This window comes from Leptinotarsa decemlineata, unplaced genomic scaffold, assembly GCF_025532065.1.
Source record: "Leptinotarsa decemlineata unplaced genomic scaffold, Ldec_3_MD MMD2_tig00001973_RagTag_RagTag, whole genome shotgun sequence".
Taxonomy (NCBI): Eukaryota; Metazoa; Arthropoda; class Insecta; order Coleoptera; family Chrysomelidae; genus Leptinotarsa; species Leptinotarsa decemlineata.
In genome coordinates this window covers 2,127,016-2,147,921 of record NW_027412572.1, presented here as the reverse complement: position 1 = coordinate 2,147,921, position 20,906 = coordinate 2,127,016, and the positions used below count along the sequence as shown (strand labels likewise).

The 20,906-nt window shown below is 35.0% G+C and overlaps 1 protein-coding gene across 4 annotated transcripts in view; it reads right to left on the bottom strand.

Moving 5' to 3' along the window:
• The window catches only part of LOC141482807 (uncharacterized), a 117,571-nt gene that overhangs the window by 95,157 nt on the left and 1,508 nt on the right, over positions 1-20,906 (bottom strand). For 3 of the 4 annotated variants that reach the window (XM_074176653.1, XM_074176652.1, XM_074176651.1), the window contains exon 2: positions 4,635-4,843. In XM_074176653.1, the coding sequence (XP_074032754.1) occupies positions 4,635-4,843 (209 nt within the window). Of the gene's footprint in view, positions 1-4,634; positions 4,844-20,906 lie in introns of those variants that run through there. The other variant, XM_074176654.1, reaches the window with a different exon arrangement.

Here is a 20,906-nt window from a genome sequence, read left to right as displayed (position 1 = left end):
AGCATTAACTTTCGACTTTAAATATCCCCACAAAAAATAGTCCAGTGATGTTAAATCTGGTGATCGTGCTGGCCATTCAATTAGACCTCTTCTGTCAATCCATTGTCCCTCAAAATGATTATTCAAAAAATTTCGAACCTGCTGGGCTTAATAGGGTGGTGCACCGTCTTGTTGAAAATGGATAAATTCATCTTGACATCTTGGATCCTGTTCGATTATTTCAACTATACGAGGTTGTATTGCCTCGTCAAGAAATTGTAAATAAGAATCACCGATTAAATTTCTATCAATGAAAAAATGAACCTATAATATGATTGCCTAATATTCCGGCCCAGACAATCAACTTTTGGGGATGTTGGGTATGTATTTCTGCGTATTGTCTTGGGTTTTCATCCGACCAATAACGGCAATTGTGACGGTTCACGCAACTATTTAAATAAAATGAGCTTTCGTCCGAAAAATAGATGTTATAAAGCAGCTCGGGATTTTGCATTAATCTCTCACTCATGCCCTCACAAAAATCCTGTCTTCGGTCAAAATCATCCTCATTAGGTTCATGAACAAGTTTAATTTTGTAAGGATGGAATTTGTGGTTTTTAAGGATTCTCCATGCGCTCATAGGGCTTATTCCGGCCAATGCTGATAAACCTCTGGTACTTAACCTGAGATTGGCGATGACATGACCAATCACTCCAATCGCATTATCGTCATTCACTACCCTTCTCTGAACATTTCTTTTCTTTTTTAAAATGGAACCTGTCTTCCTGAATTCTGTGACCAAATCCAGAACGTGATTTCTGCTTAGGTGTTTGCCAGGGTTTTGCTCGATAAATAAAATTGATGTTCTATTAGCATTTTGGTCGTTGCCAAAAAATAAAGCAATAACTGAAACCCTTTCAGCAGTAGTGTAAGACATTTTTAAACAAATAACAATACACGACCCGTTTAAACAAAACAATCAAACGATGTACTAATGAAAACTGAAAGAAGAGGAGTGGGTATTGATTTTAAAAAAGGGATTTTATCTAACAAAAAACTGGTAAGAAGAACTGCTCGAATTTTTTTATTTAGGCATACAAGTTAACGAGTGGTCTGTCTAATGTATTATTAACATGGCAATTTAAACTTCAAATTATCTCGAAAACTGATAGTTACAAAAATTTTATTTTAACAGAGTTGTAAAGGTATTCGAAAGACCTTTAAAACAAGGTGCCACTCGACCTACTTTCCCTAACTAAATAAGGGTCGTCGGACGCACCCCTCCGAGGGGGTGCGTACTATAAAAAATCTGATTAGTCTGAAAGGTGTTCCCCTTTAATTAGAAATCGACGTGTCCGAGATTTTTTTAAAAATCTTACTTTTTATATTCAAAAACGGCTCTGTTAACTTTTCGTTATTGCACACTGTATATTATCTCAAAGTACGCGCTACCGTTGGGCGTAGTATATATATATATATATATATATATATATATATATATATATATATATATATATAGATAGATACAGAGATATAGATATTATTGAGTGTGTATGATATAAATCAAAAGGAGGAAATTCGTGGACATGACACTCAAGAAATATGGAGGCAAACCGCGGACACGTGTTTCTGGCTATTGGCCTCATCAGCGCGGTGCAGCCAATTGCAAAGGTGGACAACAACTGGTTACCAAAAATGGAAAAAAAACATCACATATGCACGGTGTCACCAACAGGAGCCAACCGCACATTTGTGGTTTCAATTAGAAGACCCACGTAGGTGATGCCTGGGAATGCTGGGTCTTCTAATTGAAACCACAAATGTGCGGTTGGCTCCTGTTGGTGACACCGTGCATATGTGATGTTTTTTTTCCATTTTTGGTAACCAGTTGTTGTCCACCTTTGCAATTGGCTGCACCGCGCTGATGAGGCCAATAGCCAGAAACACGTGTCCGCGGTTTGCCTCCATATTTCTTGAGTGTCATGTCCACGAATTTCCTCCTTTTGATTTATATATATATAGATATATATATATATATATATATATATATATATATATATATATATATATATATAAGTAAATATATAAGTAGATAAGTACTATTTTGATCATTTCCATATTTATTTCAATTTAAGAGTAATTACACTTCACGATGTAATAACTTACAAATCACTATATTCAATCAAGAGAGGTAAAACTTTAGTAGTAATCTTTTGGAAGTCCAACTTATTCACAGTATCACACCAACACTCAAAACGACCTGTCTAATAGATAGCCGATAGAAAAATAGTCAGGAGGTTGCATTACTTGGCCCCGTATATCAAACTTCGATTAGCTAATGCTAACTTATCACCGCTACTTCAGATCAATCTTTCTTTTACCAGGGTAAAATTCAAATAGTTAGCGATCCCGAGCGTAAGGTACATGAAAGACTTTCCACGTCTCCACCTGGAAAAGAATATGCAACATTATTGTTGGGTACAAACTCACCTCGCTTATCGCTCACCTTGATGTGTTTTCCCTTTGATCCAGAATTTCCGTTGTCCCATTTGAATTCTAGGTTTGATTTGCTGTTTACATTTTGGTGTTCGCCCGTTGACAGAAACTAGACCTTGTACGATGCGCAATCGTTTCGGCTGTCGAAAATATGCGACATTGCCAGGCATCCGAGAGAAATTTTAGCAGAACGGGACGTTTCTTCTCAAATTTGTGTGGATCCAAATCATATTTCAACCGAAACATGATTTTAATGTTCAACTCCCCATCTACAGGTGCAATAAGGCCGAAAATCTTTTATGAGAAAACTCCTAATTAGATCTTTCTTTCATAGGGTTTTTTCCCTCCATCCCCATTTTCCTTGGTTCTAAAAGTTACTGGAGGTGTGCAGTACTTACAGGGTGGACTTTGAGTGCTAGACTGGTTGGTTTCTGACCTAGGCTACAGGGTGGTGCAACCTTTACCTTCTACAGGGTGGTGCAACCTTTACCTTCTACAGGGTGGTGCAACCTTTACATTCTACAGGGTGGTGCAACCTTCACCTTCTACAGGGTGATCTCAGTGGACTGAAGTTACCCAGGTTGTCTCAGACGACAACTCTATTGGACAGGAATCCAAACCTATCGACGCTAGGACACGCAAGTTCTTGATCTTGATCATATATCTATTTGTCTATAATTTGTTTATTAGTGATAGTTAGATAGCTGATTGCTTACCTGAATAATAAGCTTACGGCACGACTATTGCCCAGCTGCCTGCGCATATATGTGTACATGTGCGTGTATATCGATAAATTTTATTGTTTTTATTGCCTTTGTTTACTTCGCTTGGTTGTAACTTTCACTCGACTGAAAATATTGTTTAGAAGCTGTAATAATTATGTAAGTCGTTCGGTGTACTACTTACACATTTAGATATTTGTTGAATTCCGAAACGTCTTTGCTTTCTGTAATCACTTCAGAAATGTTTTTATGTTATTCATATGGGAACAAATTGAATATACCCTACACAGTTTGAAATTATTTGATAGATTTCCGTTAGGAATGTAAGAAATAGGTAGACATTTTACCAAACTCACTAGAGATGAAATATGAATTTCCAAAAACGTGAAAACAGTGAATGCTGTTATTTAAATAGCGAATCATATTCCTTTAAGTATGTTTGTCTGATCATCAGTTACATTTTTTTAATGAAACATTTTATATTTTTCATTGATCCTCTAATAATACTCACGCATGACACTTTTGATACAAAAATTACTATTTCGCTTAAGGATGTCATAAAGGAACGTACCCAACAGTAATGACCTCTTCAAACGAGTAAAACTTCAAATTCATTTCCAAAGCATTCTTGTGAAAAATGCAAAATATTCGTAATAACTTCAACATGCATCGATTATCAAATAATCGACTTGAAGTTTTCAAATCCAAATATTTAGAAAACAGTTGCTTACAGCGACTAGTAACAAGGGGAGCTTATTTACGTAGATATGATGAAGGAATCGATTTTTTTACTGAAAAATGTGCTAGAAGAACGCCCAAAAAGTTATGAAACCTTAATAAAGAAAAAGACGTGTAGATGGCGCCCCCTACGAGTAAGAGTAATAAGAACATCAGGTTCGAATTCGACACCTCAAAAACCTCCTATTACCAAGTTTTGTTTGATTAAGTTCAGTATTTCAAAAGTTATTTGAAAAAAACGAAAATGAAAATAAAACTTCAACATCCTGTATCTTGGAAACGAAGCGTTTCCGGCCATTTATTTATTTGGACAATTCATATTAGAATATTGTGAGGAATCACTTCCTGAAGTTTGTCAAAGTACTTTTGAATCACCCTGTACAAATAGAAGCGTTTCAATGAAAAATGCTTCTCTTCAAAGGAAAACAATTAATTTCTCATACGGAGACATTTAAATAATGTTACAAGTAAACATATCATTCTTTCAAAACCCAAAACAGTTTTGCTTCGAGATTAATTTTGCTCGGACTAAAGAATGCATATTTATTTCTCTTAAGCTAATGTGATTATTTCTATTGAAATGTATGCACAATCTTGGTGGAATATTTTTTTTACTCAAAAGAAGTGTGTTCTGTTTCATTGTGTGTTATCAACTTCTTATAAGAATAATTTGGATTATTGCTAAGAAAGAATGACTACCTTATTGATTATTACGCATTTGCATAATACATATCTATCAGTTTCAGGTGGTTTTTCCGGATATGATAAACTAGCTGCTATCATTCTGTCGGACAATATGCCATTCATTTCTTCTTCCGTGAGATCCAAATCTTCCAATTTTCTCAATTTCACGAAGGGTCGTTTTATATCTGACCATGTGTTACTTTCTTCCTTGGGATACCTTCCACCTTGAAACGAATATGTAATATAATATAACAATAATAACAACGATACAATAGTATATTATGCAACGATCATGTAATGATGGTTATTAAGACACGAGCATTAACCGGGATACGAAACGAGCCGAAGGCGAGTTTTGTATGGTATATGCGAGTGTATTAATAACCATTACATGAGAGTTGCATACGTTATTTTTTCTAAACCCGATAAATAATGAAAAACTATAAATATTATATTTGTATTGAACACATTTACAGTAATTAACTCATATTTTTTTAAAAAAACACAAACCTAATGGTATTATCATGGATATATGAAAACTATAAAGATTCTAATTATATTTATATTGAATATAACAACTGTAATTAATCTGATCTTTTAAAAATATTGGAGTGGATGGTATTCCTTCTATATCGCTGTTTTCAGACATTTTGATAATATAGGTAGGTAATATGAAAACTGATTTTGACAAATAAAGCAATTAGTTACTTAGGTTAGAATCTAGGACAAACAAAGAAACAGGATTCTTGATTAAAAAATTATGGGTTTCTATTGGTTGATAATCTGTATCGTTATGAAAAATCTGTATCATAATAGATATCATTATGAAACGGATTATGGTCATATAAGTGTATTGTTAGAGTACGGGTGTAGAAAAATACAGATACAATACAAATATATGCATGAATAATGAGATGATTCGTGCTTAGTGCCTCTGCCTAAACCATAATGGCTTGTGCCGCAGTATTACCAACACTCTCATCCCTTTAATATGTGAACATACATATGTAATTTTTTTTGTTGTTGATTCAGTAGTGCGGGGGAAAAATAGAATCATACAGTGTTAGTTAAAAAAAGTACTTGAAGATGGCTATGTTGAAAAATATACGCTTTTGAGTCTGCTTTAAATTTATGAAGATTTTTACATTCTTTCAGTTCGTTTGGGAGGCTGTTGTATATTTTTGGGCCAAGATAAAGGATATTTCTTTGAGTGTGAGTTTTGCTGAATCTAGGAACTTTCATTGTGAGATCAGTGGCATATCTTGTGGCTCAAGATTGGTGAGCATATTGTTGAGGTTTCTGTTTAAATGTCCAGATCAACATTTGTAGGATATATAAATTACTAATATTCAAAAGGTTTATTAGTTGATAAAATTCTGATGTGGAGAATCGTCTATCTTTCTTGTATATGATTTTGAGAATGGTGTTTTGAATAATCTGAGTTTTGTTTATAACGTTATAGTCCGTTCATAATTTGTTGATAGCTCACTGCAAGTTTGACCCTCATTAGAGAACTGAAATACAGAGAGGACAGCTAATATGATATAATAACAAAAACCAAACTAAAACTGGCAGTTTAAGATGTTTTCGAGTAACCCACCTTGTATCTGAAGAAATACAATACAGCTATAAAACTTTTAATCCGATTATGTAGGTATTTTGAGTGGAAATGAGTGACCAGTGTCGTAGAGTATATGATTAAAACATTAGTTACTTTAAATAAATAAATATATTAATATTCTTAAACTGTAGGTACTGTAAACTGTATTTTTATTTTAAAAAAATTTCTTTATTTTATTCAAAAATAATAAGTTACTTGCAATTTGTAAAAGATACATTTATTTAATTAATACCTATTTTTAAATGATATAAACTACGATTACTTACAAAACTATTCAAATTCAAAATAAACAAAATCATCTTCGGAATCCGAGTCGTTTGCAGGTTAATAATTAGCGGTTGTGTCTCTACAGTCGCATCAATTATATTGTCAAGATCCCACATTTTTTGTTCTTCTTCTATTGCATGTCTTACTGCATCTCGCCAATTTTGTTCTGTAATATGTTGTAAAGACTCATATAACAATTCACGTACAGCTTGTATTTTATATGACGTATTTTTTCTAGCCACATAGCTTTTCATTTGTGCCCAAATGAGTTCAATTGGATTTAATTCGCAGTGGTAGGGTGGAAATCTAAGGACTGTGATGTTTCGTCTTTCCGCCATTTTGTCAACTACATATTTCTTGAACTTAGATTTGTGTTGCCGGGCAATTTTTAAAAGTTCTGCTTTAACCATTCCATCTTCGTAAGGCAGGGACTTATTCCGCAGCCAGTCAATGATAGCCTGTTTCTTCCACGCAGTCGTTGGAAGTCTTTCAACTAGTCGTGAATGATAAGGTGCATTATCTAATACTATAATTGAGTTTGGTGGTATATGTTCAATCATCTGCTCAAAAGACTCTTCGAAAACATCAGCTGTCATCTCCTCGTGATAGTCTTTTGTGCTTTTGGATTCAAATTCCAACAAACCATGCTTAGCAAATCCTTTTTCACTGCCAATGTGAGAAACTATTAATCTACTGCCTTTACCAGAGGGTGATGAAATACCAGTAGACCAACCTTCCATAAAGGCTTGCCTGGAGCTTGATATATTTTTATCTGTCCAAATTTTTGTGAGAGTATGACCTGCGTTTACCCACGTTTCGTCCTGATAGTAAATTGGCCTTCCTTCAGCCCGAAATTTTCGTTTAGATCTTAGATACTTTCTTCTCCAACATATTATCTCTTCCCGGTCAATCAAAAGTGATTTTCGGTCTGATTTCTCCCACCGGAAATTTGATTCTTTTAAAACTTGCCACAATTTGGTTCGTCCGACATGAGGCAAATCCGGGTCGTCTCTAACTTCTTGTAAAATTTTGTTTAAGTTGGGTATTTCTTTTTTGTAAAAAAATTCGTGAATTTTCCTTCGAATACCATTTTTGGTAAATTCATCAATTTCAATAGATTTTCTCCCCCTCTTTAAGTATTCGTTTGTATTTGGGTTAGCTATACCTTTTTTTTTTCTTTCTGATAGGAACCTATATATTGTTGACTCCCCTACGCCCGTCATGTTGGCACAACTCTTGATTATGTTCTGAACAGTGTTTGTGGGATTCTGAGAAACCAGAGCATCGTGAACGTTCAAAACAATAGTCTTCTCTCTTGGTGAATAGACAGATGATGGTGACGAAGCCATCGCAAGCAATCAAACAAAACAAGCAGGAACGAAAGGTACGTATATGTTTGTAGGAATATGAAAAAAAGTTACTCACGCACTGCACAAAATTCGCAAAATAAATATTAGAGACGTTAATTACTGCCGTAGACGCCGAAACACCAACGAGCCGTAAATTAAATGCGATTAAAAATGTACTAAACCAAAGATTATTTTCGTTCGTAACAACTTCACCCTTTCAAGGCAAGTTTCGAATATAAACTGAAGCTTTATCTTAATGAATAAACACCTCAGGAACCTCCGCCTATGATTTTACGAGTTTTACGACCGTTTTATGACTTGGGCCCTCATTTTGTGCTATCGACAAATTATGAACGGACTATAGTAAATGCGCCCCCCATGCTGTGATGCAGTATCGCAATACTGATTTTATTAATGAATTGTAAACTACGAGTAGAACTTTTCTACTTAATTTGAATTTGTGAATAAGTTTTCCCACTCTGCTAACAAGGTAGTTAATGTGATCATTCCACCTCATGTGCTGGTCCGGTATTACTCATAGATATTTGATTTTTGAGATTTTCCCTATTTTTGGACACTTACAGTTATCATTCCTTTCTGAGCAGCATTCATTATGCAAGAATAAATAATCAAGTTTGGGTTGATCCGGTTCTGTAAATGAAAAAGTAACGAATTTAGTTTTATCAATATTTAATGTTAGTAAGTTCGTGTTTAGTAACTTTTGTATTTTAATGAATTCATATGCAGCAGTGCGATACAACTCTGACCACTCATCGTATGTAAAGATAATGGCGGTGTCATCTGCGTATGATATTATTTTCCCTTGGAGATTTTTCATTTTGCAAATGTCGTTAATATAAATGAGAAAAAGTAATGGACCCAGTACTGTACCCTGAGGAACACCTGTGGTAACTATTGAGGGTTTGCTTAACACATTTTCTATTTTTACTTTTTGAGACCTTCCATTCAGGTAGCTGGTAAATAAATCTAGCACTGGAGCTCACATTCCGTTGTCTGATAACTTGTTAAGCAGTATATGGTGCGATACAGTGTCGAAAGCTTTGGCTAAATCGAGAAAGACAACTAAACATTTTTTTCAAAAATCTAAATTCTTCATTACATTGTTCGTGAGCTCTCGTACTGCATTTTCTGTGCCTCGGTTTTTCCTGAAGTCAAATTGTTTTTCCATAATCACACAGTTTTCACCCAGATAATTCAATAGTTTCTCTTTTAGACAGTATTCGAAAATTTTAGTTTATGGATGAGATGCGTCTATAATTAGTCAGTACGGAACGTTTGCCTGATTTATAGATTGGGGTGATGATCGATTCTTTCCATTGTTTAGGTAGAGTACTGTTATTGAGTGTTAGGTTTATGAGATAAGTAAGAGGCACTAGTAGATGTATGTGAGTGTTTTTGATGACTTTCGAAGTGATGCCATCGGGTCCTGGCGAACAATTATTTTTTAGGTTGAAAATGGCAAGGGTAACCTCGTTTTGGGTGGCTGGAGCTATAGTAAAACCAATAATGATTGAGAGTAAAGCGCGTTGTCATATCTAAATTTTACGTTACCAGTTTATAGCAGAATCAAAATATAGTAAGCAGTAGAGTTGTAGGTTGTGGCAAATTATAGATAATACACAATACTAGTACGATTAAAAGGTATTATTTATGACAAAAATCAGTAATGAGCTTGTAATGAGTGATACTTATACATTTCCTGATTACTGATCAGTTAAAATTCATTATTTTCTGTATAGTGTTAGATATTTATTACAACTAGTGGCAACGCTGTACGCAACGATATTTCTGTCTTTGTCACTTTACCGTATCTTCCATCTCATCGTTGCAGTCCTCACTAATGTACTTGCAGCCATGAGCTGCATGGTTTGTGAATTATACAGCGTGAATTGTACGTTTTACAGTTAAGTTAGTCAGCAATCGACGTGTTGTGATAACAATTGGTGAAAATAATAGTGCTAATGAGTGTTTAAGCGTTACATAATTATATTTCTACACCGTTCTCAAACTACTCAAAAAATGGGAGACATGGTCGGGCCTTCCACGTCGAAAAAGGTAAAACGGTCGGAGTCTCGGTCAGTAAGAGAAAAACAAATTGTACTGCGAGTATTTCACTGTCTTGAAAGAGAATAACCAACCGGGCATTTCTACATCATTAAGTTCCACAATTACAAAAGATAAATTAGTTGATATGTGCTCTGATTATACCGGTGTACCAAAATCATCGATTTACAAAATACTAAGAGAAGCAGAAATTCATGGGGACATACAAACGCCAAAAACTAGTAGCGGACGAAAAAAAATCACAGTTGATGAAGAAGCCAAAACCAGTATACGCAGAACTATTCACAGTTTTTTTTTCAGAAATGAGCTGCCCACACTACAAACAGTTCTGGAGGCACTTAGCGATCATGAATTGGTCCCAAAAATGGGTAAAGAAACTTTTAGGAAACTTGTACACGAAATGAAATTTACGTACGGAAAAGTTGACAGGAAAAGCATTCTCATTGAACGTCAAGAAATAATAGCATGGAGAAGAAACTATCTAAGAAAAATTGACGAATTTCGGAAGCTCAAAAAAAAATTGTACTTCATGGACGAGACATGGGTTAACCAAGGACATACGGTCCTTTTTACTAAATGGCGAATTAATAGTTAAATCTAAGAAAACAGGCGACTATCATGAAGAGATGAATGCGGAGGTGTTTGAAAAATAGTTTGAAGGCATCATTCAACTTGTGGAACCTGGGTCTGTCATCGTCATGGACAATGCCCCATACCATAGTCGACATTCAGAACCATTACCGAAACAATCATGGAAAAAAGCAGCAATTCAAGAATGGTTAATTAATTAGAACATCCAATATAACAAAGATAGTTTAAAGACAAAACTACTTCAGCTAACAAAATTACAAACAGACAAATATAAAAAATTCGCAGTAGATGAAAAGGCGTTAAGTCGTGGAATTACAGTTTTAAGGTTACCACCATACCACTGCGAATTAAACCCAATAGAATTAATCTGGGCGCAAGTAAAAGGATATGTGGCACAAGAAAACAGAACATTTAAATTAGTGGACGTGCAACATCACCTACAAGAAGCTATTCGAACTGTTTCTGCAGAAGACTGGAACAAATGCATGCAGCATGTTTTGAAAGAAGAGCAAAAAATGTGGGACGTAGACAACCGTATTGAACACAATATTGAACCAATCATAATTCACTTTGATGATAGCGGTAGCAACAGTGACGAATCTGAGGTTGAAGATTAGACGAAAATTTGTACATTTACATTTATATTATATTCTATTATCAAAAATTTGTAATTTGTATTTTCTTGTACCCCTGACGATGAGTTTAAGTTACTCGAAAGCTTGAGAATAGTTATAAAGAGTTCACTTATCAATTGCTGCAACCCAATAGTGAAAAAAAGTACATAGATCGCTGTTTAGTTAGTTTCTTTATTTCGTCTGGTATTTCTTTGGCCATTTTTTCACCTACTGTTGTAAAATGGTTGTTAAAGATGTTTGCTTTGTCTTCATTATTTGTAATATCTGTTCCGTTGTTTTATATAGTGACATTATTTAGTATGTTATGTTAAGGTGTTGTATTTGTTGCTTCGTTGATTATCTCCTATGTTTTTTTATAAGTACTGAATTATTGATTTGAACTTCGCCTTTGACGTCAGCCCTAGGATCATTAATGTTCCAAATGTAAAAAAATGTATACGTATCCTAGATTGACAGAATAAAGACGCATTATCATTATCATTATTATTATTATTATTATTGTTATCATTTTCCCACAGTTTCTGTTTTTAGTACTTGTTTTTCATTTCTTTTATCAGTTTGTTCAGTCTGTTTCTGTATTTCTCGTAATTTTCTTTCAGTTCTGGGGTAGGTGTTCTGTTTAGATTTTTTTTTCAATTTTCACGATATTTGATGGAATCTATGAGTCCCAATGTTATCCAGGATTTGAGTTTTTTATGGTAGCTTTATTTGTCCTACTTATTGTACTTTTCTGGATGTTTATATTTATTTAGGAAGGTATCATAACACATGGATCAATAAGTCCCGAGACTAACAATGAAAACAACATTTTTTTTACAAATTTTTTTTTATTCATCAACATAATCTCCTTTTAGGGTGATACAATGGTTCCAACGCTTTCGCTTCAAAATAAGTTTCAGTTTCAGCGATGACCTGCTCATTTGAGCCAAATCTTTTTCCCTGGAGCATTTTTTTAAGATCAGCAAAGAGCCAGTAGTCACTGGGGGCTAAATCTGGTGAGTATGGGGGGTGGGGAAGCAGATCAAAGCCCAATTCGTTTAATTTTGCCATTGTTTTCATCGACCTGTGGCAAGGTGCATTGTCTTGGTGAAAAAGGATTTTTTTTCTCTGCATGTGCGGTCGTTTTTTTGCGATTTCCTCCTTCAAACGTACCAGTAAGTCAATATAATAATCACTGTTGATCGATTTACCTTTTTCGAGGTAGTCAATGAAAATCACGCCATGCGCATCCCAAAAAACTGACGCCATCACTTTGCCAGCTGACTGCTGCGTTTTCGGACGTTTCGGACGGCTTTCGCCAGCTGTGCACCACTCAGATGACTGCCGCTTTGACTCTGGAGTGTAGTGATGTATCCATGTTTCGTCCATGGTCACGTAACGACGCAAGAAATCTTTTTTGTTGCGAGTGAATAGCGATAAACAGCTTTCTGAATCATCGACTCGTTGCTGTTTTTGTTCCATCGAAAGCAATCGCGGCACCCACTTAGAAAAAACCTTTTTCATGCTCAATTTTTCATGAAGGATACTAAATACACTTCCATATGATATCTGTGTCATCTCAGCAATCTCACGGAGCTTCACTTTACGATCTTTCATTACAATTTTTGTCACTTCACTCACATTTTCCGGTGTAACAGCTTCCACAGGTCTACCCGAGCGTTCTGCGTCATTTGTGTCGGTACGACCACGTTTAAACTCGGCAAACCACCGACAAATCATTGCTTTTGATGGACAAGAGTCCGGGTAACATTTTTCAATCCATTCTTTCGCTTGCACGGTGTTTTTACCCATTAAAAAACAATGTTTTATCAGAACACGAAACTCGGTTTTTTCCATTTTTTAAACAAACTACAAAACGACTTTACTCTAACCTCGATAACTCAGCTGTTTCTGGTCCGATCGACTTAAAATTTCGACACGTTTCAAGCAAAGGTTAGTACTCTAGAAAGACGTGGTTACTGGTTTACTAAGAGCGCCATCTCTGGGTTAGTCTCGGGACTTATTGATCCATGTAGTATATGCGTTTTGTATGTCTACATTCTCCGTCATGTTGTCCCATCGTTCTGTTTCAAGGTTATTTAATTTGGCGTTATCGATAACTCTATGTGTATTTTTAGATAATTGTCTTGATTTTGGTTGAACTCGACTATTGCATCTATAGAGTAGTGATCTGTCAGTGTAGTATTTATCACTGTAGGTTTAATTTTTATTTTATTTTTTTATGTTTTGTCAATCTTAGTGAAGAGATGGTCTAAAATGGATTCCGAAACTTCGGTTATGCTTGTACTGACATTAATATACGACAAATAATTATGTTCTATTGAAGTGTTAATATATGAATTTATGTTATTGGAGTCATTATCTCTCAAATTTATGTTTATGTCACCTACAAAAATTTCTACCTGTAGTTTATCTAAGCTACTAAGATACGCCTCTAAATCAGTTATGAATGTATTAATATTCGTTGAAGGAGGTCTAAATGTCGCTGTAATTCCTAGGTGTATATAGTTGATCTTTATTGTGATCCTGAGTAAATTTATTTGAGTGAAACTATGCATAAATACCTCTTTCACTTCTGAATTGTTTTTGGTGTAAACTACAAGCCCATCATTTTTGTTAAATGTTGACTCATTATAGTGTATACTGAAATGGGGAATATGGTAATCATTTATCGATTGTATGTTCCATGTCTCGGAAAGAATGATTATATCGATATTTTTCAGATCGGACTCTATGTATAGATTATTTTTCAGCATAATATACAGGCTGATTCACGGTGGATGGCACATTAGACGTTTCTGGTGAACCAGACAACGTATCACTTTGAAAATTTAATGGAGGGCATATTCGGACATTCTCTAGCCAACTAAAATATTTTCGACAATGCGGTGTTGCCGCTTCTATTAGAAAGCAGTAGCAACTTTGATTTTTCAAATGGAACACTCTGTATATAATATTATTTTTGGAATCTCCAACAATTGCCCGACAACTTTTCTTGATATTTCCCTATACCTATCTGTTACCGTTTTCGAAATAAAAATTAATTTCAATTTTTTTCTTCGAAAATCATGACTTCTAAAAATGCCGATATCTTTTAGTTAAGAAGTACTATGATATCGAAATTTGGTTTGGAGTTAGGTGATACTTGGACACTTCCCACACGTCAGCCTAATCTCCGTTACTTCAATACAGGGTGGTTAAAAAATACAGTTTTTTCGTTTGCTTGAAAAAGTTGCTAAAATTTGAATATTTTAAATGGAACACCCTGTATATTATTAAAAATTCGGAAAGCTGCTGAAATTTGCTTTCTTTCTATGTATATCATACCTATACCTAACTAGTCAAGTTTCGGACTTATGAACATTTATTTGTGCAAATGTCCCTTCAGAATGGTATTTCCATTCGGTATTTGGTAAGCAGGCCATGATTACTATTTGACAGTAGCGTTGTGACATTCTCCTAATAATATCGACATTTTCGTCACTTCAGAAGTTGCAAATACCTTCAAAACGATGGAACAAAACTATTCAAACGAAGTTCTTATGAATTTGTTTATTATTTTTGGACAGTGTGACAAAATTATCAGCAGAACATGTAGAAAGTTCAATGAAATGTATCCGAATCTACCGCCAATGAACCTCAAGAAATTTATACGAATTCAGAACAATTTCAATGCATTTGGATCAACTTTAAAAGTACCAAGAAACTTGCCTCGACCCGTAACTTTCGAAGACAACCAGATTAATGTCTTAGCATATTTTCACGCATTTCCCGAGTCATCGATAAGAAGTGCTGAAGAAGATTTGGGTATAAAATATTCATCGGTTCAAAGAATCTTGCGAAGACATAAAATGCATGATTATAAATTCACCAAAATTCAAGCAATGAAGCCTCAAGATCCTCAACAGAGAGTAGAATTTTGTGAAATGTTGTTGACACGCATTCAAGAAGATCCACTTTTTTTAAATAAAATTATTTGGAAATCGAAATTTTCGAGAGAAGGGATTTTCAATAGAAAAAATCGTCATTATTGGTCCAGTGAAAATCCTCACGTCACAAAAGAAGCCGGATTTCAAGAAAAATTTAGTTTTAATGTCTTCTGCATGTTGATGGACAACAAATTGAGGTACGTGATATACGAGGAGTCATTAACATCCAGAAGCTACCTAAATATTTTGGAGAATACTGTAGACAGTTTCGTGGATAATCTGCCACTCGAAGATTATCGAAACTGTTGGTACCAACTAGACGGAGCTCCTGCACATTGCACAAGAGAAGTGAGCGCAGAACTGGATAGACTATTTGACGATCGGTGGATGAGGCGCTTGGGACCATGGAATTGGCCAGCGAGATCACCCGATCTTAATCCATTAGATTTTTATTTGTGGGGAATGTTTGAAGAAAAAGTTTACAAAATACCCGTGCGTTCGAGAGATGAATTGTTAGAAAGGATTGCCCAAACATTTGAAGATTTGGATCCCAATGAAATCAGATCTGTCACCACGAAAGCAGTCAACACCCGCATTTTAAAGTGCTTGGAAGTGAACGGCCAGCGATTCGAACATATTTTGAAATAATCCACATGATTGTTTTACTTTTTTATAATTATTCATATCAATATTTCCAATTTCAAGTTTCTTGGTGCTTTTTTAAAGTTTATCCAAACATATTGAAATTGTTCTGAATTCGTATAAATTTCTTGAGGTTCATTGGCGATAGATTCGGATACATTTCATTGAACTTTCTACATGTTCTGCTGATAATTTTGTCACACTGTCCAAAAATAATAAACAAATTCATAAGAACTTCGTTTGAATAGTTTTGTTCCATCGTTTTGAAGGTATTTGCAACTTCTGAAGTGACGAAAATGTCGATATTATTAGGAGAATGTCACAACGCTACTGTCAAATAGTAATCATGGCCTGCTTACCAAATACCGAATGGAAATACCATTCTGAAGGGACATTTTCACAAATAAATGTTCATAAGTCCGAAACTTGACTAGTTAGGTATAGGTATAATATACATAGAAAGAAAGCAAATTTCAGCAGCTTTCCGAATTTTCAAATATATATACAGGGTGTTCCATTCAAAATATTCAAATTTCAGCAACTTTTTCAAGCAAACGAAAAAACTGTATTTTTTTACCACCCTGTATTGAAGTAACGGAGATTAGGCTGACGTGTGGGAAGTGTCCAAGTATCACCTAACTCCAAACCAAATTTCGATATCATAGTACTTCTTAACTAAAAGATATCGGCATTTTTAGAAGTCATGATTTTCGAAGAAAAAAATTGACATTAATTTTTATTTCGAAAACGGTAATAGATAGGTATAGGAAAATATCAAGAAAAGTTGTCGGGCAATTGTTGGAGATTCCAAAAATAATATTATATACAGAGTGTTCCATTTGAAAAATCAAAGTTGCTACTGCTTTCTAATAGAAGCGGCAACACCGCATTGTCGAAAATATTTTAGTTGGCTAGAGAATGTCCGAATATGCCCTCCATTAAATTTTCATAGTGATCCGTTGTCTGGTTCACCAGAAACGTCTAATGTGCCATCCACCGTGAATCAGCCTGTATAGTAAATTGGCGTTCCATTTTCCATTACTCTGAAACTTCGGAAACAATAAAAGCTTCAAGTTATTTCATTAGTCTTTTTTATTTAAATAATAATAATAATAATCGACATAACGCGGCCCTAAGAGTGCTATATTACCATCAACGGCACTCTTACGATATTGACGAGGCACCGGTATTGCCCTACGCTCCGGGGGATATTGAATCCGTTATGGGGAACGAGAAGTGCCGAATTTATTGGAAACATTCGTTCCCCACCCTCAGGCTCATACAAGCTAATAAGCCTGATGTAGTCCTTCTCGACCACCAGACCAAAACGATATTTGCCGTGGAGTTTTCAGCTCCTGGCGAGACGAATATCGTCAGAAAAGAGGAGGAAAAACGGATAAAATATCGAGATTTTCTCTTCGAACTCCGCAGACTCTATCCAGATCACTCTGTCAAGATGGTTGTTCTGATTATTGGAGTCCTTGGTGGAATGATGTCTTCTCTACTCTCGAATCTCAAATTCATACCGGCTTGCCACACTAAGGCAGAAATCTTAGCCGCACAGATGCAGAAGGCTGTCATTCTTGGCTCACTGCGCTTACTCAGGGCACATAATTCTCGGACCCAATGATCACTTACCCCACGGTGTGGGAAGTGGTCATTGGTTGATAATGCTGGCGCGCCCTCCCGAATGTATCGGGGCTTCGGGGGATAGGGCCTGACCAGCGCACACTACGGTGAAAAAATATAATAATAATAATACCGTCTTTATTATCTTCTAATACATTCAAATCAAATTAATCATGTACAGTTCATTTATTATAAGAAGACAAAAGGCGAAGTTCAATTTACATGATGACAAGTCATCATTCGAATCATAAACAGTTATTCATGTAACATTTTAAATCAAGTGTCGTTTAAAATAGAACAAATTTTGCGAACAATCGTTTTTAATGTGTCGAACAAATGCGTGAATCAATTAAAATCAAATAAATAAATTGTTAGGTGAAGAAATTGAGGAATGAATGATTGTGACAATAAGAAGTAAAACGGCGTTCCATAAAAAACTGATATTTTTGTTACTTCCAGGATTGAGAATTATAAAAATATTACGAATTATAATTGATTAGGGAGAAATAAGCCTTAAAAGAAGGATTACGGCAATACAAAAATTTCCAAAATGAAAATTACGAATTTTCATTGTGTTAGGTTAGGTTAGGTCCAAGCCATTTATAAAAGAAGTAACGACAGGAGCGTAATTTAAAATTGTTGTCACTGATGATGTGAATTTATTGCTTTATCAATATCTGTAATGAAAAAGACAGATCCGCATTAAAAAAAAATTGATGGTGGCCATGTTGACACAAAAAGTTTTATCGAGTATTTATTATCAAATCCACCTAGTACACTTCTAATACATTTTCTGATATTCTCCGGAATAACAATTCCATTCGAAAAAAAAAACGAAAAACAGCTTTTTCAGTGTAGTATAGTGTCAATTACCGTATACACCGTGTTGTCGCGAAAATATGCCTTAATAGTTTTTGTAAAAAGTGAGGTTAACAACAGTGTGAGTAGTTTAAGATACAATCTATGGTATGACTGTACTTTTTATAGAAGCTAATCTTTTTCTGAGTTCTGGAATGAAAGTTGTTAAGAGCCCAGTTGTTTAATTGCACGTTATTACAATATTTGGCGACGGAAAAACATAATATTTACAACCGGAAAAACAGTATATCATAGCAATTTTTGGAAACTAAGTCGGCTCAACTTTTTTTTATGTTTAGAAAAATCACATGCTGAGTAACTTGAAATTCCTTGGAAGCCATTGAAACGATGGAGGACGGACAAAATTCGACAGGACAGCAACCGATAATTAATGTTATTAATGCTGGAAATGTGTCTGCTTCGTTGGGCATTTTTAAACACGGGGATGACTTTGAAGTTTTTGAGGAGAGGCTTGAGCAATATATCGCAACTAATATGGTTGAGGCAGGCAGACAAGTTGATGTTTTGCTAACATTTTTAAGCGAAGACATATATAAAATTTTGAGAGACTTATGCAGCCTACTGAAACCTAGTCAAAAAACATTAGACGAGCTCATGAACCAACTGAGGGATAATTTCAAGCCGAGGCTCTCTATTTACCGGAAGAGAATTGTTTTTGATGCTTCAAGACAAAGTCAGGAGTCAGTGAATGACTGGTACGTCAAAGTCAAGAACACTTCAAATGCGATTTTGGGCATCAGTTAATGTATCGAGTACAGGAAAAATTAATCTGTGGTATGAGACCTGGACCAATATTGGATAGACTTTGTGAGGAGAAACCAACGAGAAGTTTCAAAGAGCTTTTGGAGACCGCATTAGACAAAGAGGCAACATTGAAAGAACAAAACAAAAGCAGTATTATTGAACTGAATAAGGTACAGAAATTCAGAAGTAATGGGACTGGTTCGGCAACTGAAAGTCAAAATAAGAGGGTGGAGAAGAAGCACAGCACTAGTGAGGTAGTAGAATTGAGATGTAATTTTTGTAATAAAACGAATCATAACTTGAAGATATGTGAGTACAGGAAGTTCACTTGTAGTAATTGTGGTGAAAAAGGACATATATTGGCAGCATGCAAAGAGAAGAAAATAGAGAAAAGTCATTTTGTTGAGGAGGAAGACGAAGTAAAATGCTTTCAGTCATTGTTGACACTTTCTCGAAATGGCCTGAAGTTTTTATAATGGATAATACTGATTCTGAGTCAACTATTACCCGATTTAGAGAATGTTTTTCAAGAGATGGAGTACCGAAGATTGTTGAAACCGATAATGGACCGCAATATACATCAGAAAATTTTTGAAATTTCCTATCGCGAAATGGTGTGAAATTTGTTTCATCACCGCCTGTTCATCCAGCAACCAATGGGTTTGCGGAAAATTCGGTTAAATCTGTAAAAAATGGATTAAGGAAAGCATTATTAGATCCTAAAAATCAAAATTGTTCGTATTCCAAAAACACTTTATTGTGAGATTTTCACTAAATTGTTTTACAAAAACGCAACACGTGTTTCGCCATACAATGGCTTCATCTGGCGTGTCTTTCAACTAATTCTACACATTCCATACTAAATATATATATATAGTTTATGGAGTACCTGAAATCAAAGTACCTGTAAACGAAGTACCTGGATTTTAAGTAGCTGATATTTTACCTGAGTTTCTAACGAATTAAATTACCTGCACTTATGTACCATTTTCACATTTGAAAAAATATATTCAGTAACGGAGAGTTATTGAGTTCTAATTGATCATTCAGTAAATTACCCGAATTCCTGAATCTATTGATTTCTAAACATTCTAGAAGATTAAGTTTCAAACTCTTCTCTTCTAAATGTAACACCTCGTACTCATGATTGAACTCATGTCCTTCTGCTAAAAGATGGTTTGCAAATGTGGAATTGGTCTTTTTATTTACAAAACTACTCCTATGTTCTTTAATTCGTTGGAAAAATGTTCTTCCTGTTTGGCCAATATACAGTTTTGGACAGGAGCCACAAGTCAGCTTATATACTCCTGATCTATCCGACACCAAAGTTTTGTCCTTATTGTTTTTAATAAATTTACTTAGGTTATTATTCGTTCTATAAGCTACGTTTACGCCTTCTTTCTTCAAAAAACGGGCAATATTCCTGTTTGGTTCCCCCACATATGTCAATGTCTTATAACTAACGTTATCGCATCTTGAATATGGGTAGACCAGATCCATGGCTTGCTTTTGTCGTTTTTTGGAAAGAATGGAGTTTACAATATCTACCTTATAACCGTTATTAATCGCGATTTGTTTGATCAAATTCAGTTCTTTCTGGAAATCCCTATCAGACAGTGGAATATTCAATAATCTGTGAAGCATACTATTGAATGCAGCAACTTTATGCTGGTACGGGTGTGTGGAGGAATTATGTATGATAATGTCCGTGTACGATGGTTTGTGGAAAATTGCAAACTCATGTTTATTGTTATTTTTCGTAATGGTTAAGTCCAGGTAATTTATTGAATTATTTACCTCCCTCTCAGTGGTGAATTTTATTGACGGGTGGATGGAATTGGCATATTCAATGAACTTGCCTAATTGCCTATCTGTACCAGTAAAACATACTAAGATATCATCTACGTATCTGTACC